Raw genomic sequence first — 25650 nt, forward strand, 5'->3', positions numbered from 1 at the left:
TTATACTGTATAGATAATAATGTATCAGGTTTTGTTACTACCAATGGCAGCTCGTGCTGAAATTCAATTGTGTGCTACAATTTTCAAGTAAGAACATTAACTGATATTTTATTATTTCTTTTTTACAATTTTTTCGTCACACTGACACAGATTAGTCTTTTGGTGATGATGGGAGGGGAAAGGGCTAGGTGTGGGAAGGAAGTGACAGTAGCCCTAATTAAGTTACAGCCCCAGCATTTGCTTGGTGTAAAAATAGGAAACCACAGAAAACCACCTTCAGAGCTGCCAGTAGTGGGGTTCGAATCCACCATCTCCCTAATGCAAGTCGACCAGTTACGTGACCCAAACCATGCAGCCACTTGCCCGGTTTTTACTAAATGTTTTGTAGACTTAAAGTTGTTGTTGCGTATTTAATTTAAAGTTTTAGTCATAGATTATTTGGTTTTGTGTTGAACTTTGCCCTTGTGGGAAGTAGTTGATCCTTTCAAATAATAAAAATAGTGATAACTGCGTGTATTTACAAGTTGCGTCATAGATGTGATGTACACGATTCCAACTGTCATTGGGACTGTCACCAATCAGCCTAGCGAACCTGGAAATCGTGAATTCAATTCTAATATTGGTCAGTTTGGACATTCCTTCCTCACCCCTTCTGACTCGCATCTGATGGAGGCTGATTTTGGACTTAAACGGCATCCAGAGTGTCACAATTCATCTCAGTGGCCACAAAAACTATGGATTCAATACTAATTTACTGTAGGTTGTTTTAGATTATTTTTACATGTCACGCCCTCTTCTCTCCATCTCTAGGGATGCTAGATGTGTCATACTCCCACGGTATTTCTCTTCAGATAGTGTTAAGTCATATGTGTACCAAGTTTGATTGAAATTGCTGGTTTGCCTGTAGTGGCCGTCATTTTTAATCGTTTAGCTTCATCGATATCTTTACATAAAGATATTTCTCCTTAACTGTGTGCAACCTGCTAAATAGAGACTATATTGTGGGCTAGAGTAAATCTTCACCTGCAATTCTATTATTGGAGTGATTACTTACTGATTTGATTTTATGATTACTCAAAGTATAGACTATCAGCGCTTGATGATTCACTGGCAGGTAATTCTGGAGAGAATAAAACAAAAATGAATCAAACTGGTTCAGTAGAACAGTTGGGTGGACTAAACAAAGCTGTTTTACTCACTCACTGATGAAAAATGAAGTACATACAGGGCTGTTTTCTGCTTCAGAACTTGTCGATGACTTTAGAACTGAACTCTTTGATGTTGGCAACCATATTCTTCTCAGTTGGGGGAATTGCAAGGGTATTGCCTTGACATTATGTTTTGAAGAAATGTTTTCATTCTGTTGCAAAGAAAAATATATTTCAAGTTCAGCTGGTTTTCTTTTTTTAAATGCTATTTGTTCAGGGCGTCGACCGGTAGAAATCTTTTGCCCCTATTTGCACCATACAATATGAACCTGCATGTAATTGGAATTGCGGAAGTGTAGAGTGTTGAATGTGAGGAAAGGAACGTTAAGGACGACACAAGCACCCAGTCCTCAGGCCAGGGATATTAATCATTTACAATTAAAAACCCCTGACCTGGCCGGGAATCGAACCAGGGGCTGCCAGGTGACAGGCGGACGCGTTGGCCCATACACCACGGGGCCGGACTAAGTTCAGCTGTTGTCATGAGTGTATGCCTGTAGTCGCCACCATTTTTAATCGTTTAGCTTTGTCAATATCTTTACATTGTTATATTCTCTACAATCTAACAATGTGAGAGAACAGTAAATTGTTGGTCAGTATGACTTGAAGTAGTGGTACAACCAGGCCCTAAGTTTAGGTCATTGGCACCCTGGGCAAAGTACATTTTGGCACCCCCTTCCTATAAATTAACCCCTTCTACACTGGTGGAAAATGAAATCCCACCACCACACTTCTGTTTTCTCAAACCTTTGCATCAACTTTCTGCACCAAGTCTTCAGTAATGACATACGGTTGCCTACTACGCTTCTCTCGTGGACATTAGTACGGCCTTCTTTAAATGCTCTAATTCATTTTCTTACCAATCCTTTGCTTATAGTGTTTCCTCTATATGCTTCACTAATTGTCGATGAATTTGTATGACTTTCATGTTTTTTGCATTTAGAAAACGAATCACAGCATACTTCACACTCCACAGGACCGTTTATTGTCTGAGGATTTTCAGTACGCACAAACATAAATACAGACGAATGCTTCTGTAATGGTGTTTGTGGCTAGCCTACAGATGTATGTACTGAGCGCGTGTGCGCCGAATGACAACCAAAGTGTTCCAAAGGCTATACAGTATTTAAAAATGATACTTTAAAAACATGCTTCGTATTATGCTAGGCATCCTGACTCATCAAGCAGCAAAGGCTTTGGAACAGATTTTCACAAAACTCACAAAATCTAACAAACTCTTGTTCGCAGTTACGCTTCAATTAGCAATATACTCCAGCACATCAGCTCATAAGTGGCCACTACTAGTTACAAGACTGGAGAACTGGCACTACTGTAGAGTGTGGTATTAATTGTGAGAATGCTTGAGCAGTAAGAAATTATACATACATGCGTACATACATACATACATACATACATACATTGATTGATTGATTGATTGATTGATTGATTGATTGATTGATTGATCGATCAAACAATGTAATTATTGTAAATCATATCTAGTCATAAGCTTGGCCTAGGAAACACCTGGGGATCATTGTAAGTGCCTATGTGTTACGGTAATATAAAGAAAGATCTTCATTGGGGTAATCACTTAAATGGTATTGTAAATAAAGGTTACAGATCTGGGATATGGTTCTGAGGGTATTTAGTGGTTGGAGTAAGGATGTAAGGAAGAGGGCATAAGTCACTGGTAAGATTCAAATTAGAGTATAGTTCTAGTATATGAGGACCCCTCACCAGGATGACTTGATTCAAGAACTGGAAAAGATCCAAAGGAAAAGAGGCATGATTTGTTCTGGTTGATTTCTGGCAAAAGAGTAGTGTTATGAAAATCTTGCAAACATCCGGCTGGGAAGACTTGGGAGTAAGGAAACAAACGGCTTCTATGGAAAGGAATGTTCTGAGCTGTCAGTGGAGCACTAGGGATTAGAATAATTTACCACGAGAGATGTTTGATAATTTTCCAACTTCTTTGAAATAATTTAAGAAAAGACTAGATAAACTAGTGATAGGGAATGTACCATCTGGGTGACAGCCCTAATTGTAGATCGGTGGTGACTGAATATTTTTTATATATGGAGCTCAATTTTTACATTATAGGCCTTATCAGAATTATGGTAAAACATCTATTACATGAATCAACTCTCTGCACTCAATAATTTGTAATCAGTCAAATCAACATACTGAAACTAAATACTGTTGTTTCCATAGTAATGGTAAAGTAAATTTCATTTTTATTGGTTTCTTTACACAGTTATAAAACCACAGACTAGAATAGAAACTTCTGTATTGCAGTAATGTACTAATTTGAAAATCCTCTGGTTTAGCCAGCAGCAGGTTCAAAGCAAATTTGAACTCTAGTCTCATACAGATCCTGACAGGGAAAACTTGGTTCAAATGTTCTATTTTATGGATAAGTTTAATGTCAGGACCTTATCATTGAAGTGAAACTGAGGGAATCTTGCAACATTGGTTATAAATGTATGATGAATTTCAAAGCTAACTTTGAGAGAATGAAAAAGTACTGGACTGAGAGAAAATTGAAAAATTCATTGTATAATTGACTAAAGTAGTCCAATGAAGGCCATAAAATGTAAAATAAAATAAATAAATAAATAAATAAATAAATAAATAAATAAATAAATAAATAAATAAATAAATAAATACTATCGTAACTGAATTTTAACAGTGTCGGGTAGATTGTTTATCATGATTTTTAAAATTTTTTTTTGCAGACTGGGTCAGGAGATTTTGTGGATGATGACGATCCAGCATACGACTACAGTGAAGGTGAAGATGAAGATAGCGAGTCCATTCCAGACACTAGAATAGTCCCGACCATGTCTTCTCCTGTGTTCCCTGAGGCCACAGCAACACATGCTCACAGGCATCACCATGGTGAAACTGTGGAACAGTTGGAGCCAGGGTCAGATGTCAATACAATTCCTGGTTTGCTGCAACCTAGCGTCACATATAGGATGCCCACAAGCCCTGTTGTATATGGAACTATTCTGCCTACACCAGTTTTGGTTAGTACTGATGCTCCCTTATGAATGTGTTTTCATTTTATTACTTTTGCAAATTATCAATAATATACAGTGTGTTCCCAAACATGTAGGAAGTAACTGGGGAGGGTGGGTGTGGATGGAACCAACATAAGAAGTTCCTATGAACATATGCCCTATGGTTGATCATTTGCAAGCTAAACCTGTTTTAGTTATTAACTAGAATGTGGGGAGAGTTTGTATTTAGGATTAAGTTTAGAATCATGCATGCCATTAAAGCCATGGCAGTAATTTGCCAGCATGTGGAACAAGATTGCCATAAATGCCTGGACGTGTTCAGGTGTGCACTCAGGTGTGTGGTGGACATTTTGAGCACTAATTGTATTAGAATTCAGTAAACCTGCTAGTCATTGGTGTAAGTAAGTAAGGACAGGGCTCCCCCACAAAATAATATTTTGGGCCCCCTTCTGCAAATTCTGACATAGTGTAACAATGATGTTTGCTACATTAATCACTGCATGCTTACATACTAGAGATATATTATAACTGAAACTCACCAGAGGTACCATATTATTTTCTGAAGCCTCCCGTAAGTTAATTTTCCGGAAAAAATACTTGTTTCTTTATTAGTAAAGGATCTTCTAAATACCAATTGTCATGACTGTAACATCTTCAGTTTTTGAGATATGTGTCCTCATAAAAGGAATTCAACATTTTTTCATCCCCACCCCCCCAAAGATGATTTTCCCCCCAAAATGCGTTTTTCTTTGTTTTTAAAGAAGATCCAAATACCAATATTCACATCTGTAACAACTTTAGTTTTTATTAGATGTAAGTATCCTCATACAATTAATTCAATTACCTTTTCAATTCTTTCAACCACCCCCCCTCCCCCCACATTGGATTTTCCAAAATCAAAGGAATAAGTGTTTCTTTACTTTTAAAACAGATTCCAAGTACCAATTTTCACATCTGCAACATCTTTCGTTTTTAAGATAATAGTATCTTCATACAAAAATTCAACTAATTTTTCAATTCTTTACCCCCCCCCCCCCCCCCCTTTAAGTGGATTTCCGAAAACAAAAAATATGTATTTATTTTTAAAGGAGATTCCAAATACCAAATTTCACGATACTGTATAGGCTTTTGGGCTTATGCCGTGTCAAGAAAATAAGGTGAAATTCTTAGCGTTTCGCAGAGAACTGTGCTCTGTGTCCTCAGAAGAAATCTTGACTGTCCATGAGAAAGGCTTCTTAAACAATAATGACACTTTGAATTTGGACGTTATAATAGAAGTGGAAATGGTACATTCATTCGCCACCAGATGGCCCCCAGGACACGAGGGCGAAACGCAGGCAACCAAGAATGAGTTAGCTGGAAAATTTATAATGTCCAATAACGGACCATTATATTGGTATTATAAATTTACTCATTCGGGACAAATATTTTAAATTCCCTATGGGAATCAACATCTGTATTATCTGATGGCCAGGCAGGCATCAATTTTTGGAAATGAGACATTGTTCTCATAGTGCATTGGCACTGCTGGTGGCTTCAAGTAGCCTATGCAGTGGCCTCCACGGTATGCACTAGCCTTGCGTCTTGGGTGGTGTGCTAAGTCCCAACTGATGAGCCTAACTTAGCACACGAGGGCGAAACGCAGGCAACCAAGAATGAGTTAGCTGGAAAAATTATAATGTCCAATAACGGACCATTATATTGGTATTATAAGTGGTATGTTCCGAGCTGTCAGTGGAGAGATGGCGTGGAATGACATTAGTAGACGAATAAGTTTGAGTGGCGTTTATAAAGTAGGAAAGATCACAATATGAAGATAAAGTTGGAATTCAAGAGGACAAACTGGGGCAAATATTCATTTATAGGAAGGGGAGTTAGGGATTGGAATAACTTACCAAGGGAGATGTTCAATAAATTTCCACTTTCTTTGAAATCATTTAGGAAAAGGCTAGGAAAGCAACAGATAGGGAATCTGCCACCTGGGCGACTGCCCTAAATGCAGATCAGTATTGATTGATTGATTGTCTGTCACAACTGATGTTTGTAGCTAAGTGATGTTTGTAGCTAAGAGTGTAGTATCTATTACTTGTGACATACCTACAAGCTGACACGACTTCTCACCTGACGCAGATAGTATGTATTGTGTTTGTGTCTAGTCGTTCAATGTTTTTTGTTTTATTAAAAAAACTATGGTATCTGAAATGTTCTTTTAAAAATGTTCGTATAAATTTTGCCGTTTTGTAAATCGGACTATTCCTAAAATTTATAATAGGTCTAATTGTGATATCCTATTTATGAATCTTAGGTAGCACTCTCAATGTGGGTAACCCTAGGCTAATGCTAATTAAGTGATTTTTGTCTTTAAAATCTAATATAAGATTCATATTAGTGAAAATTTTGTTTGAGTTTCTTTTGTATTGACATGGTAGGTTATTTTTCTTGCAATTATTATTGGAAATCAATTTTACCTTGAAATTTGTGGTTAGTGTGTATTAAGATGAGGACTCAATTTTTATAATATGTGCACGTGTTTCTACGACTGTTCATTTGTGTGAACAGGTATGGGTAAATCAGTCATATTTGGAGCTGATATACCGTTTTTACATGTGTATTAGACCCCAAAGAAAATGAAAAAATAAATAATAAATCTTGCATACAAGAGAAGAACAGTGATTCCGCTTTGAAGCGGTTACAAGCCTTACTGCAGCTCCGATGACATCACACAAATTGGTAAAAAGTTTCGTCTGTATGGTACATCTGTGTTTCATAGTTAAGAAATGTTGCCTCCGTAGCGTAGGCCTGCTACAGCTCTCATGATGTCGTACAAATAGGTGAATAGTTTTGTGTCCAACCGCAATTAAAGCACCCATCAGTCATGCTTTATATTTGTTTTTTGTAGTTAAGAATGTTCGCCAGCCTAATGGTTAGCACAATTAGCTGCCATTCTCGGGGGCCTGAGTTTGATTCCCGGTAACATACTGACAGAGATTTAAGAATGGCAGGAAGGTTGATATGTGGTAAAAATGGTACATGCAGGTCTCCTCCATTGGAGGCTGCACCACCTCGGAGTGAGGAAACAAGTTTACTTTAGTTAAGAAATATTCATGGTTGTTGCTATTAACATAGCAGGAGAAATCATAAACAAAGTGATCGTTTAATATCTCATAACTCAAGCCGATATAGCCTACATAATTTTTGGAGAGAAGTAGGTTTAAAACGCGATAAAAACAATCTAATCATAATGATTGTTTTACTCGCTAACGCACCCAACGAATAATAATACTGATTTTACGTCCCCACTAACTACTTTTTGATTTTTGGAAGCACAAACAGAACATACTTTGCGTTAATAAAAAAATATGGAGACAACAAAAGTGCGAAATTTAACATTATAATAATAAAACGCATTACCACCACACCTGTAGTTATTTATTCTTTCCGTCGTGGAACTTGGCACTATCCAGGCACTTAGGAGCATTCCTAACCTAAACAATGGTCTCTCTTATCTCAGTTACAGCTGTTTAGGTAAATCCTGATGTGATAAATGTAGAGAACAAGCATGCAATATACTTAAAAATAAAAATAAAGGTCTGGTTTTCAATAGCCGCAGTTATCCAAAGAATGCTTCCAGTCACTGTGTTACATTGTTACAAGTCGTAACATACGCTAGTTATCAGCTGGTGGATTGTTATGCTTTTTACAGCACGGCTTTATTCAGAAGGGGTGGCTTCTGCAACACATACACCAACTGGGAATAACAGAGACCATCTCCAAAAACCATTTGCGAATAGATTCTCACTCTATAGTCGGGAACAAGATTATTTTTTAAGTTTCAAATAGACAGGGTCTTGAATACTCTTGAATGCCATGAAGATGACATCATTTGGAATGACGACATGCCAGTAGCAGGGAAGTTGGCGGCACAAGACGATGATAATTCAAATAAAAGCAGTAATCAGGTTTACTACTTAGGCCTACTACTTAACGGACAGACACAAATGACTGCTATTACGTTCTTTTGTATTAATATTGCATAACACAATATCCTTATCCCTTTTCTCTGTGGGGTCGAGTATGAAGTGAAACGATTCTTCGTAGTAAGTTTTTACGACCAGATATCCTTCCTGACGTCAGCCTCATCAGAGGAGTTCATGAGATGATACGAATGATGTGATATACGAGTAATTAAAACTGACTATCTTTATTTTATTTTATTTTATTTTATTTTATATGTAGGCCTAAAATTCATGTGCTCACCATTTATTCTTATTAAATTTAGGAATACAGCTGTCCAACAAAAATAGCCAGTAAAACTCAGAATACATTCATAAGTTTGTTAAAGAATAGTGTTGAATGTTTACATGTACTATTTATAGCTCTTTATGGCCTAGAAGTCATGTGTTCACTGCACAAAATTTGTTATTTCATATTGTACCTCTCCCCTACTTCTTTTGGCTGTGGGACCGCTACGGTAGCTGTGAAGGCCCTTCAGGAACTCTGAAAAGTGGTGGCAAAAGGGGCTCTGGTGAAGATGCAGCAGGTTAGGTACTTAGGTTCCAGAATGGGTAAAAAAAAAAAGAAAAAAAGTAAATAAATGCAATGTAAATTTTAATCTTATAGCAGTTGTATAGTATCATTTGAAGTAATTCCACATACTGTATATCAGTTGACTATATTTGTAAGTAGTACAGGAGATATTATAAGTAGAATTTTGTAAACAATATCAATTTATTAAGGATGAGCTGTGTTTAATAGAAAAAATTGTTAGCGTAAATTGTATAATATTGTATTATAGGAAAATTTTCTTCTCTTGTTAATTTAATATTTAGTGCTTGACAATAATGTATTTTGGTGTACCATTTGCCACCGAGGTAGACACCTCATTTTCAAATAAAGAGATTTTGATTTGATTTTTTGAAATGTGGAAAAAAAAGGGGGGGTCTAGTACGCGAGTAAATACGGTATTATACGTAGATAGATTCATAAGGCATGGCAACCATTTTTTTACTTCCTGGCACTGTGCCAATACACGAAAATAACTGTATACTTTGGAAAGTATTTTACATGACCTTTGTAATGTTGCCATTAGATGGAGTCTGAGTGTAGCAGTTTGGACATGATCACGATCCTGATATCAGATTTCTGTTGACAGCTGTGCATAATAGAGGTAACCAAAGGTAAACAGCATTTGAATATTATCAAGATAGGACTTCTCTGTGGCTGTAATGCAAGAGAATGTTGTGCAGAGCTACAGCAAGCATTAGGTAATCGTGCTATACCCTATTGTACAGTGGCAAGGTGGGTCAGGGTCTTCCAACAGGGAAGACCTGCCTTTCAGTGGACATCCTGTGGCAGCTAAGAAAGATGTATTGATGGCTGTGATTGAGCAGGGCCTCGTAGAAGATATGTGTTGGGCTGTGATCGAATTGCTATTTCTGTTTCCTCAGTGCGCCGAATTCTATGGCAAGTCTTAAATGTGTGGAAGATTGTTTCAAAGTGGGTGTCATGTCACTTAGCGGAGGTAGAGAAGTGGATGCTGTACGAGATGTGTGGCATCAATTTGGAACGATTCCAGTGGGAATGAAATGGCATGTTGATCTGCATCATTGCCTTTGATGAAACATGGGCAAGAGCGTACGAACCCGAATTGAAGCAACAATCCAGTGAATGGCATCATCCTGGATCACCATGAGGACGTAAGTTATGAAGAAATCCATTACCTGCAAAGCTGATGATTATCTGGGCATGACAGTCAAGGTGTTTTACTGTCATCCAGTTCATCAGTGACAGACTGTAAATGCACAGTATTACCTGTCATTTCTGCAGTATCATCTTCATCATGCAGTGTGACAGAGACGTCAAGAACTATTGAGCAACGCTAGTCACAGCGTTCGGGATGAGAGGTCTTGCCACACGCTCGTTATTTCCCTGATCTTAGTCCTTGTGACTTTGATCTTATTCCTAAACCAAAGAAGCCATTGTATGGGAAATGCTTTGCCAACATACAGGATACTGTAACCACATCTTGGCGTGAAATAGCACGTATTAATGAAACGTATTGTCTGTATTCCCCATCAATGGCAATGCCCCGGGGACAACTTACGTGACTATTTTGAAGGATGTTAACCATCGTCAAGAGATGTGGCATCTACAAATACTGTTAAACAGGTTGTACGAGAATAAACCAGTGATTTAAACATATTGTATAGCTCTTGGATGTTAAATAGATTGTACAAGAATAATACAGTGACTTACAAATGTTATATTGATGACTAGCTGTAGTACTTGTCATTGACAGGAGAGTCATATAGCATGTGCAAAATTATCTAACTCCCCAGCTACTTTCTGCCAATATTCAAGCACGCTGTTTTTTTTTGTGTGTGTGTGTTTTTTTTTCTTTTTTTTTTTTTCTGGACACAGCAGTAATCCCATCTACCAGAGATGAGTGGCAGCCAAAGAGACAAATCACATCACAACTGTGGTCAATGTAATGTTATTGTTGATCACTTTTAAGAGCTTTCAATATTGTAGGCCTTTACATTTAGTTTTCTTCCCGACTCTGTGATGTTAGGGCATCTGATGTAAAGGGAGTCCTTCCTTCTTTCACGACTCCCTCTTGTCTTATTCTTCAAGCGATCATTTCTTTACGATTTTTTATAATCTTCATAATTTATTTTCCTTATCAGTATGAAACTATGACCACCTTAACTATTGCTAGTTAACACGTTTTAACAATATTTCCATGTTAGGAATGCTCTGCATTCAGTTAAGCCATTTTCTTGTGCTTTGGCATTGATATGCACTAAGCAACAAAAGTCTAAATTCATGAATTCTATGTCTTTATAAGACATAAATGACTGGAAATTGTATCCTCTATAACTTTTGTTATGTAGTACTTTTCGATAAGTCCAATAACTGGGCATCTTGCCCTAACCACCATTTCATCTGGTGTGAATAAAATTATTTATAGCATAGACTATAGTACCTTATTCCCTAGCTTTACATACCAATTTTCCTTAAATTCTGTTCCCCATTTTCTCATGGTTCGGCGTTGATATGGACTTAGCAACAAAAATCGAAATTCATTAATATCTCTGTTATCATAGCTGGTACGCTAAAAATGTACAAACACAAATGATTGGAAATTTAATTCCGTATAACTTTCATTATGTAGTATTTATCGATAGGACCACTAACAATGTAGATATTTGAGAATTAAATTTTAGGCCTTCCCCTAAACTACAATTTCACTCGGCGTGAATAAAATGATTTATAGCCTAGATTGTAGTGCCTCATTCCTGGACTTTACTACCAATTTTCATTAAATTCTCTTCTGCCATTATCTTGTAATCTGGGTACAGACAGACAGACAGACAGACAGACAGACAGACAGACAGACAGACAGACAGACAGACAGACAGACAGACAGACAGACAGACAGACAGACAGACAGACAGACAGACAGACATGATGGAAAATTAATGGGTAATGCTGGCAGTTTACAGAAGAGATTTTCCTATGTGCCACCAGACGGTGTTGCAGAACATGGTCGGTAGTTTGTAACAGTATTTATGGCCAGACTAGGTATTATCATTGCTAGTTAAGGGTATTAGAAAAATGTTTCTGAAGACATTTGTGTGAAACATACATGCTATTGTACAGAAGTGAAACATTGACATTAAATAGTGCAGAAAGAAACAGACTAGAAGCCTTTGAATATCATCTTACAGAAGAATGTTGAGGGTGAGGAGGGTAGATTAGATCACAAAGGTGTAGGTACTAAATGAAGTCGGTGAGAGGAAAATTATTTCACCAATTAAGGAATCATAGGTTATAAACTTCACGGTTCTGATCCGTATTGAATTGTAAATACAATATAATTATTAAATTAATGTAGTAATGGTCCACCTTTCAATACTATTTACTATTAAATTATTAATGATTAGATGTTCTGTGTATATAAATTAATACTTGAGAAATATTCTCAATGATGAGCATACTCAACAAGTTAGAACCTAGTTTATTTTCAAATTTAATCATAATTTCATCCCAATTTTTTAATGTCAATTTGTATATATTTGTTTCATTTGTTTTATGTCAGTTGTGTGCATGTACATTTGTTTAGTTATTAGATGTTTTACATTAAGGCTGAAGATGGCCAGCCCTGGCCGAAACTACTCCCTAATTAATTAATGTAATTTAGAATATTACATATATAGTATTGAAAGGTGGACTGTTACTACATTAATTTAACAATTATATTGTGCCAATTAAGGAAATCCATTGACAGAACATGTGTTGAAACATCAAGGACTCATTCAAATAGTTTGAGGGAATACAGGGTTATGAATGGTAGGGATGACCAAGACATGATTATGACTTCAAGAGTTACATAGAAATGAAATGTCAATACTGGATAGGGTAGTATGGAGATCAAGAAGTGCGCCAAACTAGTCATTGGACCCAAACTGCAAAACCATATTTTGTTTCTCTCCATATCTTTTTTTCAGTTCACAATTCAAGTATTTCAAAAATTGAAGCAGCTAGTACATTACCATCTTATATGTTTGATTCCATGTTTTCAGGTACCAGTACGGCCCACTCATCTGCCAGCCAGTGAGATAGTAGTAGAACCCAGTCGAGTGTACAAGGAGTATGCTGAAGTAACTCCCTCGGCTACACCCGTTTTTATCACTGAAGTCGAGTCTTCCATTACAACAGAAATGCCCACTAGTCAGGTAACTGAACTGTGCTGCTTAATTTTGGATGAACAACTTTGCTGCTGACTGAAAAAATCTATGAGTGCCCCTGAGACTAGGGGGGGGATAGGACACTTCTGCATATCCAAACCCATCTACCGAGTAACTTGATGGTAGCCACAGTAGTAGAATGAATGGGCTGGATTCTATTTCAAAAGAGCATATATATATATATATACATACATACTAACACAGTGCATGCTCATTACTACCACGCTAGTAATATTGCTTCACTCTCAAATAATGTAACAGGTAAACTGCCATCTAAAAAGTGCTTTCTCTATCACAGTGTTTAGCTACTGAGTCTTAATCTTACAGTCTATATTTAATGCAACAAACAAATGTTAAAATTACTCAATGTTGGCTGTATATTTTCTTGTTAAACATAACACTAATCGGGAAAAATTAAAACAACTGTTTGGTATTGCTGTAACCCCCACTTATCTCAGCAAATGTAAAAAGAAAATATGTATATGCAGAAACCCATTACTGCTTAAATCTTCCTATAAATCTCCAGTCTGTTGTGCAATACCTATTCCTGAAGTGGTATATTCTAAATTTGAAGATTGGCTAAAATATGTCTGGCAGTTATCTTGAGACCAGCCTAACTTGAATTTTTTTCTTTAGATGATTGTTACATCTGAAATGGATAACAGTCTTAAAATTTGGTCAAAAATAATTCCTGTACTGTCATGTGGCCTTAATGATCCTTTTGTATCATTAGTGTATCTGTCTGTAGACAGATTTTATTCTCTCTATCCTTCAAGCATTTAAGGACTACCAATGAAACACCTCTGTGAAACTGTGCGCTTGTAGTTACCTCTATCTTGAGAGTTTTCTTTCAACTGAGTATACATTTGGCCCCTCTTTAAATCTGTTAACATTCAGATTCTTCTTTGTCCTAGACCCTTCTTTCTACAATATGTAGCTTTTTTGTACACATTCTCAGTACTTGTCCTAACTTTCCTTTTTCTTACTGCCTTCACTATGCCTCTTTCTTCATTAGTCCTCTTGAGAACTTCCTCATTCCTGTCCATTTTATTATCTCCATCTTTCAAACTTGTAGCTAAGGTCGGAGCAAAATATAGCTTCCATCAAAGTCCCAACCTCAACCAAGGCTGTGACAATATGGAAGCGTCTGGGGTATGGGAAGTGCTGAGTAATGACATTTGGAATATGACCAGTGCATCTGTTTGTTATGAAAGGTGTTACTCATAGGGTCAGTCGTGCTGCAGTAGCACTTTCTGGCCAAACGAGGAAAGCAATGGCAAACTATCTCACTCCACATCTTGCCTAGTACGCCTCATTTTGGCACTGCCGTCGGGTTTTGCATTTTCCCTATAACTACATAACCTTTGGTAGTGCTATATGAAGATCCAACCAGCCTCTGGGCTGATGACCTGACAGACAGACAGCCACATTTCAGAACTTTCCAGGCATTTGTCCATGTTCCTGCACCATATAAAATGACACTCCATACAAAACATTTCATATCTTTTTCATAGCCTTAAAGTGGCACTTCTTGCCATTAGAAGTTCTTTCACTTTCCCATATGTGATTTTTCCTTGTGTTATCCTGCTCTTTATCTTGTCTGTACAGCTTCCCACATACATCCATACCATACCTCCTCCAGTGTTTTTTCTTCTCTCTCCATGTGGATATTTAAAGCTTTTTTAAAAGATTTTCATCACCTTAACTCAGTGATATTAATCTTCAATCTGTATCATTCCCCAGTTTCTTTTAAACTGGCTACCATTTCTTGTAATTTATCTTCACTTTCCACTATTATTGGTTGTACATCTGCATACTTGTTGGTCTTTATTCTTTCTCCTTCAGCTGTCCCACCAATTCTTTCCAAAACCTCTATCAGCTTCTCTGCATATACACTGCCTGACAAAAAAATTGAAGCACCCAGATTGGGAGGAGGAAACAAAATGAAACTTCACGTCTTGAGAGGGTATGTGATTGCAAGCTGTTCACTTCATCAACGTATCGATGAGTTAAATCAACTTATTAGATTAAATTACCACCTAATTGATACTTTATTACATGCCTTTGGCAAAATTATAAAAAACATTAACAATCACAGTACATGTTTCGACCACTTAGTCATCTTCAGCTGTGTCCAAAAAAACTTTAGATGATAATTCATGAATAGTAAGCACATTAAAAAATTTGATCTTTCCCCCATTGTGTGTCTACAATATGTTAAAACATGTTCTTCCAATTAAACATTTTTTGAAAATGTCTTTTAAAAGTCTATTGTGAGGCTCTTCTATATCATCACTGAATGACTTAATCTTGTATACAATAAAAATCGATACGTATGCGGTCCTCAAGTGTTTAGTGTTTAGTGTTTGTACGGTGTGTTGAAAATCTTCCTTGAAGGCTTCGTGTCTCTTGTACTAGGAGACTGTGAGAATTCAATGACAGCCACAATATTCTGAACATGTTAAATGATTTGGACCCTAATATTAAATTTACAGTAGAAGAACAAGAAGAAGGTTTGCTCAATTTTTTAGATATTAAAACAATTTGGAAAAATAACCAGTTCATGTGTAGAATTCATAGAAAACCTACTTTTACACCAATCACGATAAAAAGTGACTCTCTACACCCCATTTCACAGAAGAAATCTGCATACTATAGTTTTGTTAACAGGGCCTTTGAAATTCCATTAACAGAAACAGAGAAAAGGAACCAACTTACATTCGCCAACAAGCCTTATTTAACGGTTTCAGTTTGAAATTTATCAATAAAATCATCACCAAGTGCAAATTTAAACAACAAATAAATTTAATGCAACAGTCGGAGAAAGTAAAGAAGTACGTTAAGTTTACATTTAATAATCTGAAGATTCACAAAATTACAAATCTGTTTAAGAAGCATAACACCACAGTAGCTTTCTCAACAAATAACAACACTAAACACAGAATTTTCAATCATAATAAAGTTAATAAAATTAAGGATATGTGTAAAAACACATATGTGGGACAATCTGGGTGGAATTTCTTAATAAGATATCAGGAGCACGTCAATGCAGAGAAGTATAGGAGGTTCTCTGCTATGGGAGCTCATATGAATGAGGCAGATCATAAATTTACCAATATTGAACAGGACCTTCAAATTATTAGCAGGATTAATAAAGGAAGTCTCATGAACAATCTAGAAAACAATCACGTTCTTCCCAATAAACTAAAGAACAAAGACTGGAATTTAAATGAAATAAATGAGCAAAGAAACCCCCTATACGAGCATATACGTAACTATATATGGAATGGGTAAACAGGAAACATATAAACTCAACAAGTAAAATGCTCAAATATGACATCACGGAAGCACAACTAGAACCCCCTTCCCCCTCACAAGGCGCAATAAATGACGACACAGCCTTGCCTCCCCTTTCTCCGCCGAACCGTGCGCATAAACACGTCGTGACACATTGCTATTACACCAGGTCGAGTACACAGACACATCCTCAAGGTAGCGGGGAATAAAGACACCAGTCTTAAAAGAGGTGAGTTGATAATACAAGCTTTTCATTTCTATCCCTTCTGCGACACAGATTAAATTTGGAATCACTACATGTTTGTTGACATACCTCAATATTTTTTATATCCTCTGCTGGTTGCAGATTGTGAGGCAAGTTGCCCAATTAGAAGACCGCTATTCCACCCAATACAACAGTGAAGTTACCTTGAGACAACAGTAAATCAAACAGATTCTCACAGCCATTTAGTACAGTTTACATGAAGCCTTTAAGGAAGACTTTCAACACACCATACAAACACTAAACACTTCAGGACTGCATACGTATCAATTTTTATTGTATACAAGATTAAGTCATTCAGTGATGATATAGAAGAGCCTCACAATAGACTTTTAAAATACGTTTTCAAAAAATGTTTTATTAGAAGAAGTTTTAACATATTGTAGACACGAATTTTAATTTTAAGTATAGGCCTACTCCATTTATCCTTTCTTACCCAAACCTTAACCCCCCCCCCAATAATCCGTCCTGCCTCCTTTCCCTTTTTCAATATTAAATAATAATAGTTTTTAAAATTCCATGGGTGAAAAGATGAAGGTTTTTAACATGCTTGCTATTCTTGTATTATCATCTAAGGTTTTTTGGAAACAGCTGAAGATGACCACTTAGTAGTCAAAACATGTACTGTGGTTGTTAATGTTTTTATAATCTTGCCAAAGGTATGTAATAAAGTATCGATTAGGTGGTAATCTAATAAGGGCGTGTGATGTTATTTCGGTGACAACAAAATTGATTCAAATTTGCAACGAACTTGGCAGTACGAGCTCACTTATCAGTACGACATTGCACCCCCTCTGGCTTGGATGCATGCACTGATTCGGTTGAGAAGGGTTCCATAAAGCAGTTGTATCCTTTCGTGAGGCAAGTTGGCTCACAACTGTTGTAAATGATCCTTGATATCCTGGATACTGACACTGGGACAGAGTTGACGTCTCATCTGGTTCCACACGTGTTCTATGGGGGACAGATCTGGAGATCTTGCTAGCCACAGGAGTACCTCAACTTCACACAGGCAGTTCATAGAGGCACATACTGTGTGTGGACGAGCATTATCAGCATGATACTGTCGCATAAGAGGAAACACATGAGGACGCAGGATGTGCATGACATACCGTTGTGCCATCAGAGTTCCCTCAATCACTACCAGCTATGACCTGAAGTCATACCCGCTAGCTCCCCACACTATGACGCAAGGAGTAACACCGCTGTGCATCTCCAAAACATTGGAAGAATGGGACCTCTCCTCAGGTCGCTGCCATACTTGACACGTTGATCATCCAGGGTAGTGCAGAACCGCAATTCATCACCGAACACAATCCAATGCCATTCATCATTAGTCCACGCTTCCTGGTCGTGGCACCACTGCAAACGCTGCCATTTGTGTTGTGGTGTTAATGACAGCCTATGCATGGGACAGTAATTCCCTAGTCCAATTGCTGCTAGTCTCCAACCAACAGTGTAAGATGACACAGAATTTTGCTGGGAGTCCATTACTTGTTCACGGATGACGGCGAAGATGTGAACAATCCTACTGCACTGCCTTTCCCCTTTTGTCATCTGTTGAGAACACCTTATAATTTCATCTCTCTTTCTCATTATCTCACTGGGTGCCTACTCTTTGCTGACATGGTTAATTCTACTTTCTTTCTTCCATAAATAATATTGATAGCTCCCCATCAAATACCATTTCATTCACCAAGTATTTTCCAAGGAGTCCTTGACCTAGTCAAATGGTAGTGGGACTCATCACTCCTATGGTCTTAGGTTTGTTTAAAACATTCTGAGAATGCTTGGTAAATTTTTTGTGAGTAGGATGCTACCCTACTTATATATATTCCCACTAAGCCAGTGGACTGTATAGTCCTAGCTGTTTTAGCACAAGGATAGCTGAGACTTGGAATATATCTGAGATGCCTGACTATTAGGTAAAATAGTCCAGAGATCAAGTCATTTCCTATTCAGATTTCTGGGTGGGAACTATTCAAGAGGAGGTAATGATTGAAAAGATCTGACAATCTGCAACTGTTTTTCTAGCCCTCAGGTACTGTATTACTCAGCTGTTACCCATGATTCCCATGATTCATTCATTTACTAGGACATGACTACAGTGACCCACAACATGAACCATTATGATAAGATTTCATTCATAAAATTCCACAGGGTTGATGATCATAATTTGTGTAGTTTGTAAGTTAATCAATTAGGAAACAAGTCCCTTAACGAGTTTGTTTGCAGGTGACAGAGCCACTGCCAACCTCCAGTAGCAGTAGCAGTGGTAGCAGCAGTAGCAGCAGTTCTAGCACTACTGGTACTACTGGTGCAGCAAGCAGTAGCAGTAGCACAAGTAGCACCACTGAGGGCACATCTACAACTGAAGAAGACACTACTTCTTCAACGCCCTTGGTTATTACAGAAAGATCAAGTACAGCACGACCTACAGATGAAGTGGTTGAATATGATATCAAAAACATCAAACCTACAATAGAACAAAGACTTCCCAAATTACCCATCACTGCTGGCAAAGCATTCAGGTATGGATAACAGTAGTCATGAGATAGCTATTACAGTAAAAGGCATGGTTCAGGAAAATCTTGTTGCTTATAATGATGATGATAATGATTGCCAATTCAGTGAGTCTAGGATGACGATTACTGTTTTAAGAGGCCAATCATTTAAGTCATTGGCCCCATTGAACATAGCATAGGGAATGTGTTTTCTGAGGACGTGCATTTCTCTCTGTATGATGTGCTAATGATGGTTTCCTCTCAAGTAAATCCCCATTTCTTGACAGGAGGGACTATCTGAGAGGAGGTGATTAGACAATTTGATATCAGAGTGTTAAATAATGGACATCTGAATCATTGAAGTAGATTACAGAATCTGCAAAGGTGAATGGTTGTATAACTAATGCGCATTGATCAGATTTCTATTTCAGTGACAACAGAATTATTAAATTAAAATCAAGTAGTGGAAATGCAGGTGTTTGTTCCATACTGAATAATTTATTTACTTATTTACCTTATAACTACAGGACTAGATATAAAATACTAAAACAGTAAATACACAGGGTGTAAAGTAAAGGCATACAAAAAATGTGAGGGGTGTATAGGAAATATTTGCACATATGGTGCAGCTGTCAACATCAATCAGTCAATACTGATCTGCATTTAGGGCAGTTGCCCAGGTGGCAGATTCCCTATCTGTTGTTTTCCTAGCCTTTTCTTAAATGATTTCAAAGAAATTGGAAATTTATTTTCTCTCTTGGTAAGTTATTCCAATACCTAACTCCCCTTCCTATAAACGAATATTTGCCCTAATTTGTCCTCTTGAATTTGAATTTTATCTTCATATTGTGATCTTTCCTACTTTTAAAGACACAACTTAAACTTATTCGTCTACTAATGTCATTCCACGCCATCTCTCCCCTGACAGATTGGAACATACCACACCTGATGGCCAGGTAGGCATCAATTTTTGAAAATGAGACAGTGTCTCATAGTGCATTGGCACTGCCAGTGGCTCCAAGTAGTCTACATAGTAGTGTTGGCTACTGAATGCATGATTCAAAGCAGTGTATCGATTCATTCAAGTGTCCGAGTGAATCGATTCACAGGAACGGTGAGCTCACGGCACACGATTCAGCTTACTCCCAGCGGACAGTGCTGAGTGGCGCACTCACTGGACGTTGATGGGGAGCCGAGCTTCCGCTGCAGCAAGACAGTGAATCATTATTAATAATCTTGACCATGGTGGCCGGGATTGGATCCGTATTGACTTAATAACTGTAAAAATGTTGGAAGATGGTCCGCCTAGTCAATACTATTTATTCATTTACCTTTCACTTGTGATGGTATGAATTCACAGTATCCTTGAAGTTGCCTTGCGTAGTTCAAAAAAGTTGAGTTAGGAATGAATGAAATTGCATTAAAACTTGAAGTCCTGCCAATATCCACCGTTAATGGGTGTTAAAATGATGTCTATTTAAATTAAAATATTGGAGACAGCGTCGTATAATGATGTGAATTTACGGTGTCCTTGGAATTGGAATTGTAATACTATCTTGCGAAGTTCAATTGGATTTGTACAAGAATAAATGAAGTTGCATTAAAACTTGGAGTCCTGCCATTATCTTCGGTTAATAGGTGTATTATGCAGCCAGGTTGAAAATAGGTTAAGATGGTCTATAAAAAGGAAAGGAAATAGAAATTAACAAAAAGGCTCCGACATGAACAAATGAGAATACAACGGGGCAAAAATATTAAACCTTACCAGTGTGATGATGTAAATATTACGTGTGGCGTGCATACAGTATGTTGGATAGATGTGAAGGCACCTGGTGTTGTATGGCAACTGGTTACGGAATTACATTGGGATGCGCGGTGGATGGAAAGAGCGTTTGTCTTCAATGAGCCTCTGGTATTTTCTATCTAGAATATCTTGTTTTTTCCCGAGGAAGAAAAAAAAAATTCGCTACATTCACTTACATTAATAAACAATCATACAGTTTGGTTAAACTATTTAGGAAACACAATATCCATGTATCCTTTAGGACAGATAATAATAATAATAATAATAATAATAATAATAATAATAATAATAATAATAATAATAATAATAATTTATTATTCAATTCGAACAGCATAAACACCAACAGCAGGTTCAGTAAGTCAGGAGTGTACAAACTGTCGTGCCAAGATTGCAGAAAAAAATATGTCGGACAGTCAGGTAGAAGTGTGGTGGTACGGTATAAAGAGCATGTCAATGCACGGAAACATTCTAGATACTCTGCAATGTGTGAACACATGCACGAAAGCAACCATCATTTCACAAATATTGAACGTGATATGACTTTATTACATTCATTAAGCAAAGGCAAACAAATGAATGCCCTCGAGAATATTGAACGTGATATGACTTTATTACATTCATTAAGCAAAGGCAAACAAATGAATGCCCTCGAGAAATTAGAAATATACAAATTGCAAAAATTTGATAATGAGAACACCCTAAATGAACACATTGCAGAAGACAATCAGTTGTTTAAATTGGTAACCCAATACCCTAGTAAGAGGCCAAAAGAGAATGATGTCAAGCATGTAAGGGGTTAAGTATGACTATAGTATCAGGGGCGGTTCCTTCCACCCCTCTTTCCATCCACCGCGCATCCCAATGTAATTCCGTAACCATTTGCCATACAACACCAGGTGCCTTCACATCTATCCAACATATGCATGCCACACGTAATATTTACATCATCACATTGGTAAGGTTTAATATTTTTGCCCAGTTGTATTCTCATTTGTTCATGTCAGAGCCTTTTTATTAATTTCTATTTCCTTTCCTTTTTATAGACCATCTTAACCTATTTTCAACCTGGCTGCATAATACACCTATTAACCGAAGATAATGGCAGGACTCCCAAGTTTTAATGCAACTTCATTTATACTTGTACAAAACCAACTGAACTTCGCAAGATAGTATTACAATTCCAATTCCAAGGACCCTAACTCAACTTTTTTGAACTACGCAAGGCAACTTCAAGGATACTGTGAATTCATATCATCACAAGACGTTGTATTTAATTAGACATTACTATATTGTGTTTTTAATTTGTACTTGACAAGATGGGATTTTAATTCTATTTTTGTACCATCCAAAATTTTTAAGTGTTACATTGTAATACTCACTGTTTTGAATTTTTAATGGGGGCCTCCCCTATTTTAATCAGGTCTTATTGTATACTGAATTTTAATCCACTAGCTGAGGAAGAGAATGCATAATATTCTCGAAACATGTACTAGATGTTAAGGTGAAAGGTAAATAAATAAACAGTATTGACTAGGCAATTCCAACATATTTACAGTGAATCATGGCACATCGAAAGAATCGTGAACGAGCGTAGCTCAGTGAGACACACGATACACACGGCTCCTTATTGGTTCACTGGACACTGGTGGGTGGCGGAGAGCCGAGCTTCCGCTGCAGCGAGACATACAGTGAGCCATAGCACACCGAAAGAATCGTGAACGAGCACGGCTCAGTGAGACACAAGATACACACGGCTTCTTATCGGCACACTGGACAGTGGACACTGGCGGAGAGCCGGGCTTCCTCTGAAGCAATACACTGAAAGAATCGTACGCTGAATGGACTCCCGAGCTCAGCTCATTTGAAAATAATACCCACTTGCATTCACTGTCCTCTTCTTAGAGGGAGATTTAAATAATAGATGGATTTATTTTCAGTGTTAAAATGGTAGTCAAAACATAATTCTAAAGTAGGTAGTAAGTAGGTAGGCTATTATGTTATACTATTTATTAGTTTAATGAATCTTAGTATTATAACTTAGTTGACATTTGACAATTAATTAAACTCGACTCTAGCCTGCCCTATGACTCTGAGACATGCTCATGACCACTACCTGTTTTATATTGGGAAGAACGGCTCAGTATTGTCTCAGTTCGTATGTCACATCGTTGCACAAGACTTCAATTATATGTGGACAGTAAGTGAGCCGACTGACACAATAACTTAACCAACAGTATGTTGAATCAGAAAACCAGTGGGCTACTGTACATCTCGGGTAGCCTATACAAAATATGACGATTTAAAAAATCCTCTGCTGATAGAAAAAATACAGTACATATTTTCAAAATGTCTTAGTGAGTTGGACGTGCGGTTAGTATCGCGTAGCTATGCGCTTGCATTCTGGGGATGGTGGGTTCGAATCCCACCGCCGGCAGCCGTAAGATGGTTTTCCGTAGTTTCCCCATTTTTACATCAGGAAATCCTGGGACTGTACCTTAATTAAGGCCATGGCTCCTACCTTCCTAATCCAGGACCTTTCCCATCCTGCGTCACCGGAAACCTTCGATGTATTAGAGTGACTAGCATTATTTTTCCCCTAAGAAATGAGTTCATAGTATGAAGACCAGATGCCAGCAGCAAACAATGAATGCTGTTGCTGCTGTCTTACCATTACATACTACACAGATGCAGTAAGAGCGGTGACTCTAATGTGCCGTGAATCGGATCACTGTATCGATTCAGTAACGTGAACGGAATCAAATGAATTGATTCAGTAAAATGAATCGAATGTCCCATCACTACTACGTAGTGGCCTCCACAGTATGCATTAGCCACGTGTCGTGGTAGGTGTGCTATTTACCAACTCACTTATGTTCTCACTGCACATGGGTGACCATCAAACATCCATGGCACTAGTGTTTGTGACACGTAGCAAGTGTTTATAAACATCAAGCTATATAATGAGGACAATGACCTTCACACAGGCCTTCTCAAGATACACTGCACCAGTAGTTCATCTCTGAGGAGCATCAGGTAATTTTCACCAGTCATACGCATGGGTAATACGTGGGGCCCAATTAGACAATCACCAATCATACCAACCTATAAATTCATTATAAATCGCTGCAAAAATGTCCATGTTGAATCATGTTGCACAGTTCGCTGGGACATACCACATCGTGTGCAACACTTTGTGTGCTTCTCTCTGTGTGCCATTCAGTTATGTCCAGAATGTTGGCTTCTTCTTGTAACACTTGCCAAGATCTTTACCAACTACAGTTTTGATAGGAAGGTAAAAGACTGCCACTATTGAGTATTCGCTGGTACGCAGGAACAAATGTTCGCCTACTGGGTGCGCGGCCATCAGGAACTCAATTCTTTTTACAATTAGATGGCAGCTTCTGAATTTCAGTGTGCTTCTTCATAAATAAGAAGCGCACCGGGCGAGTTGGCCGTGCAGTTAGGGACACGCAGCTGTGAGCTTGTATCCGGGAGATAGTGGGTTCAAACCCCACTGTTGGCAGCCCTGAAGATGGTTTTCTGTGGTTTCCCATTTTCACACCAGGCAAATGCTGGGGCTGTACCTTAATTAAGGCCACAGCCGCTTCCTTCCCATTCCTAAGCCTTTCCTTTCCCATCGTCACCGTAAGACCTATCTATGTCAGTGCAATGTAAAGCAAATAGCAAAAAAATAAGAAGCATACTCAGCAACTTGTTTATAGAAAACTTCATTTTTCCAGCAAAAACAGACTGCAGTTTTACTGAGTTTATTGTGATTCACTATGCTACTTAGACCTTCATCCTGGTGTGTTGTTTGTCACACCATGTCACAGGACCTTGCAAGTGGGATAACTCAATGTATACAGAAGCAAGCCATTGTACTGCTGTGTATGGTGTTCTTACTTATTGTATTAGACCTACCTTACATTAAAATATTGTGTTTCACAATGTCATGCCTGTATCATCATAGTACCCACAGTATGTCCAAAAATTAAAAATGGTTTTCATGTATGCCTTGCAAATATAATCTTTTCCTATTCTGTATGACTGTGGAACAATATTCCCTTTCAAAAAAATGTTGTTGAATGTCGTACTGACACAAACAGGTCTTATGGTGATGATGGGATAGGAAAGGGCTAGGACAGGGAAGGAAGCAACTATGGCCTTAATTAAGGTACAGCTCCAGCAATTGCTTGGTGTGGAAATGGTAAACCATGGAAAACCAACTTCAGGACTGCCCACAGTGGGATTTAAACCCACTAAATTCCAAATGCAAACTCACAGCTACGTGATTCAAACCACGTGACCAACTCACTTAGTACAGTCCCTTTCTCCCTGTATACATTAAAACCTCATTACGACATTTCTGGAGGAGACAAGGAAAGAGAACATTTTAAACGAGAAAGCATACTATTGGATACACAAATAAAAACTGTCCAACAAGAATATGTAAACACTTGATAATATGTTTTTTGACATGCATACACTTTACGTTGTGTATGTGCGGGTATAGTAAAAAATATAGCTATCTGCCATTTCCAAAAATTAGATTATTAAAAGGAGTGAAAAAAGACGAGACAACAAATACGAAAACCTTTTCCACTGGAGCTTATCAAATAACAGTGTATTAAAAGGTGCATAAATCAGCAGACAACACATATGGAAACAGTTGCACTGGGGCCCATAAAAGTATCAGCGTGTTACTGGGCTAACACAAGACAAATATGGATACTTTATAAAACAAAAGGGGCTGCCTGGCCAAGGCGGTAAAGGCGTGTTCGGTTCGCCTGGAAGGACATGCG

General features: G+C 37.7%; 1 protein-coding gene across 1 annotated transcript in view; it reads left to right on the forward strand.

Annotated features, from left to right (window-relative positions):
* Dg (Dystroglycan) overlaps positions 1-25650 on the forward strand; it is a 532981-nt gene that overhangs the window by 469541 nt on the left and 37790 nt on the right. Inside the window, exons 8-10 of the mRNA XM_067145542.2 lie at positions 3944-4237; positions 12817-12969; positions 18776-19071. Of these exons, the coding sequence (XP_067001643.1) occupies positions 3944-4237; positions 12817-12969; positions 18776-19071 (743 nt within the window). The remainder of the gene's footprint in view (positions 1-3943; positions 4238-12816; positions 12970-18775; positions 19072-25650) is intronic.

The sequence above is a fragment of the Anabrus simplex genome, chromosome 4 (genome assembly GCF_040414725.1).
Source record: "Anabrus simplex isolate iqAnaSimp1 chromosome 4, ASM4041472v1, whole genome shotgun sequence".
In the NCBI taxonomy this organism is placed as follows: domain Eukaryota; kingdom Metazoa; phylum Arthropoda; class Insecta; order Orthoptera; family Tettigoniidae; genus Anabrus; species Anabrus simplex.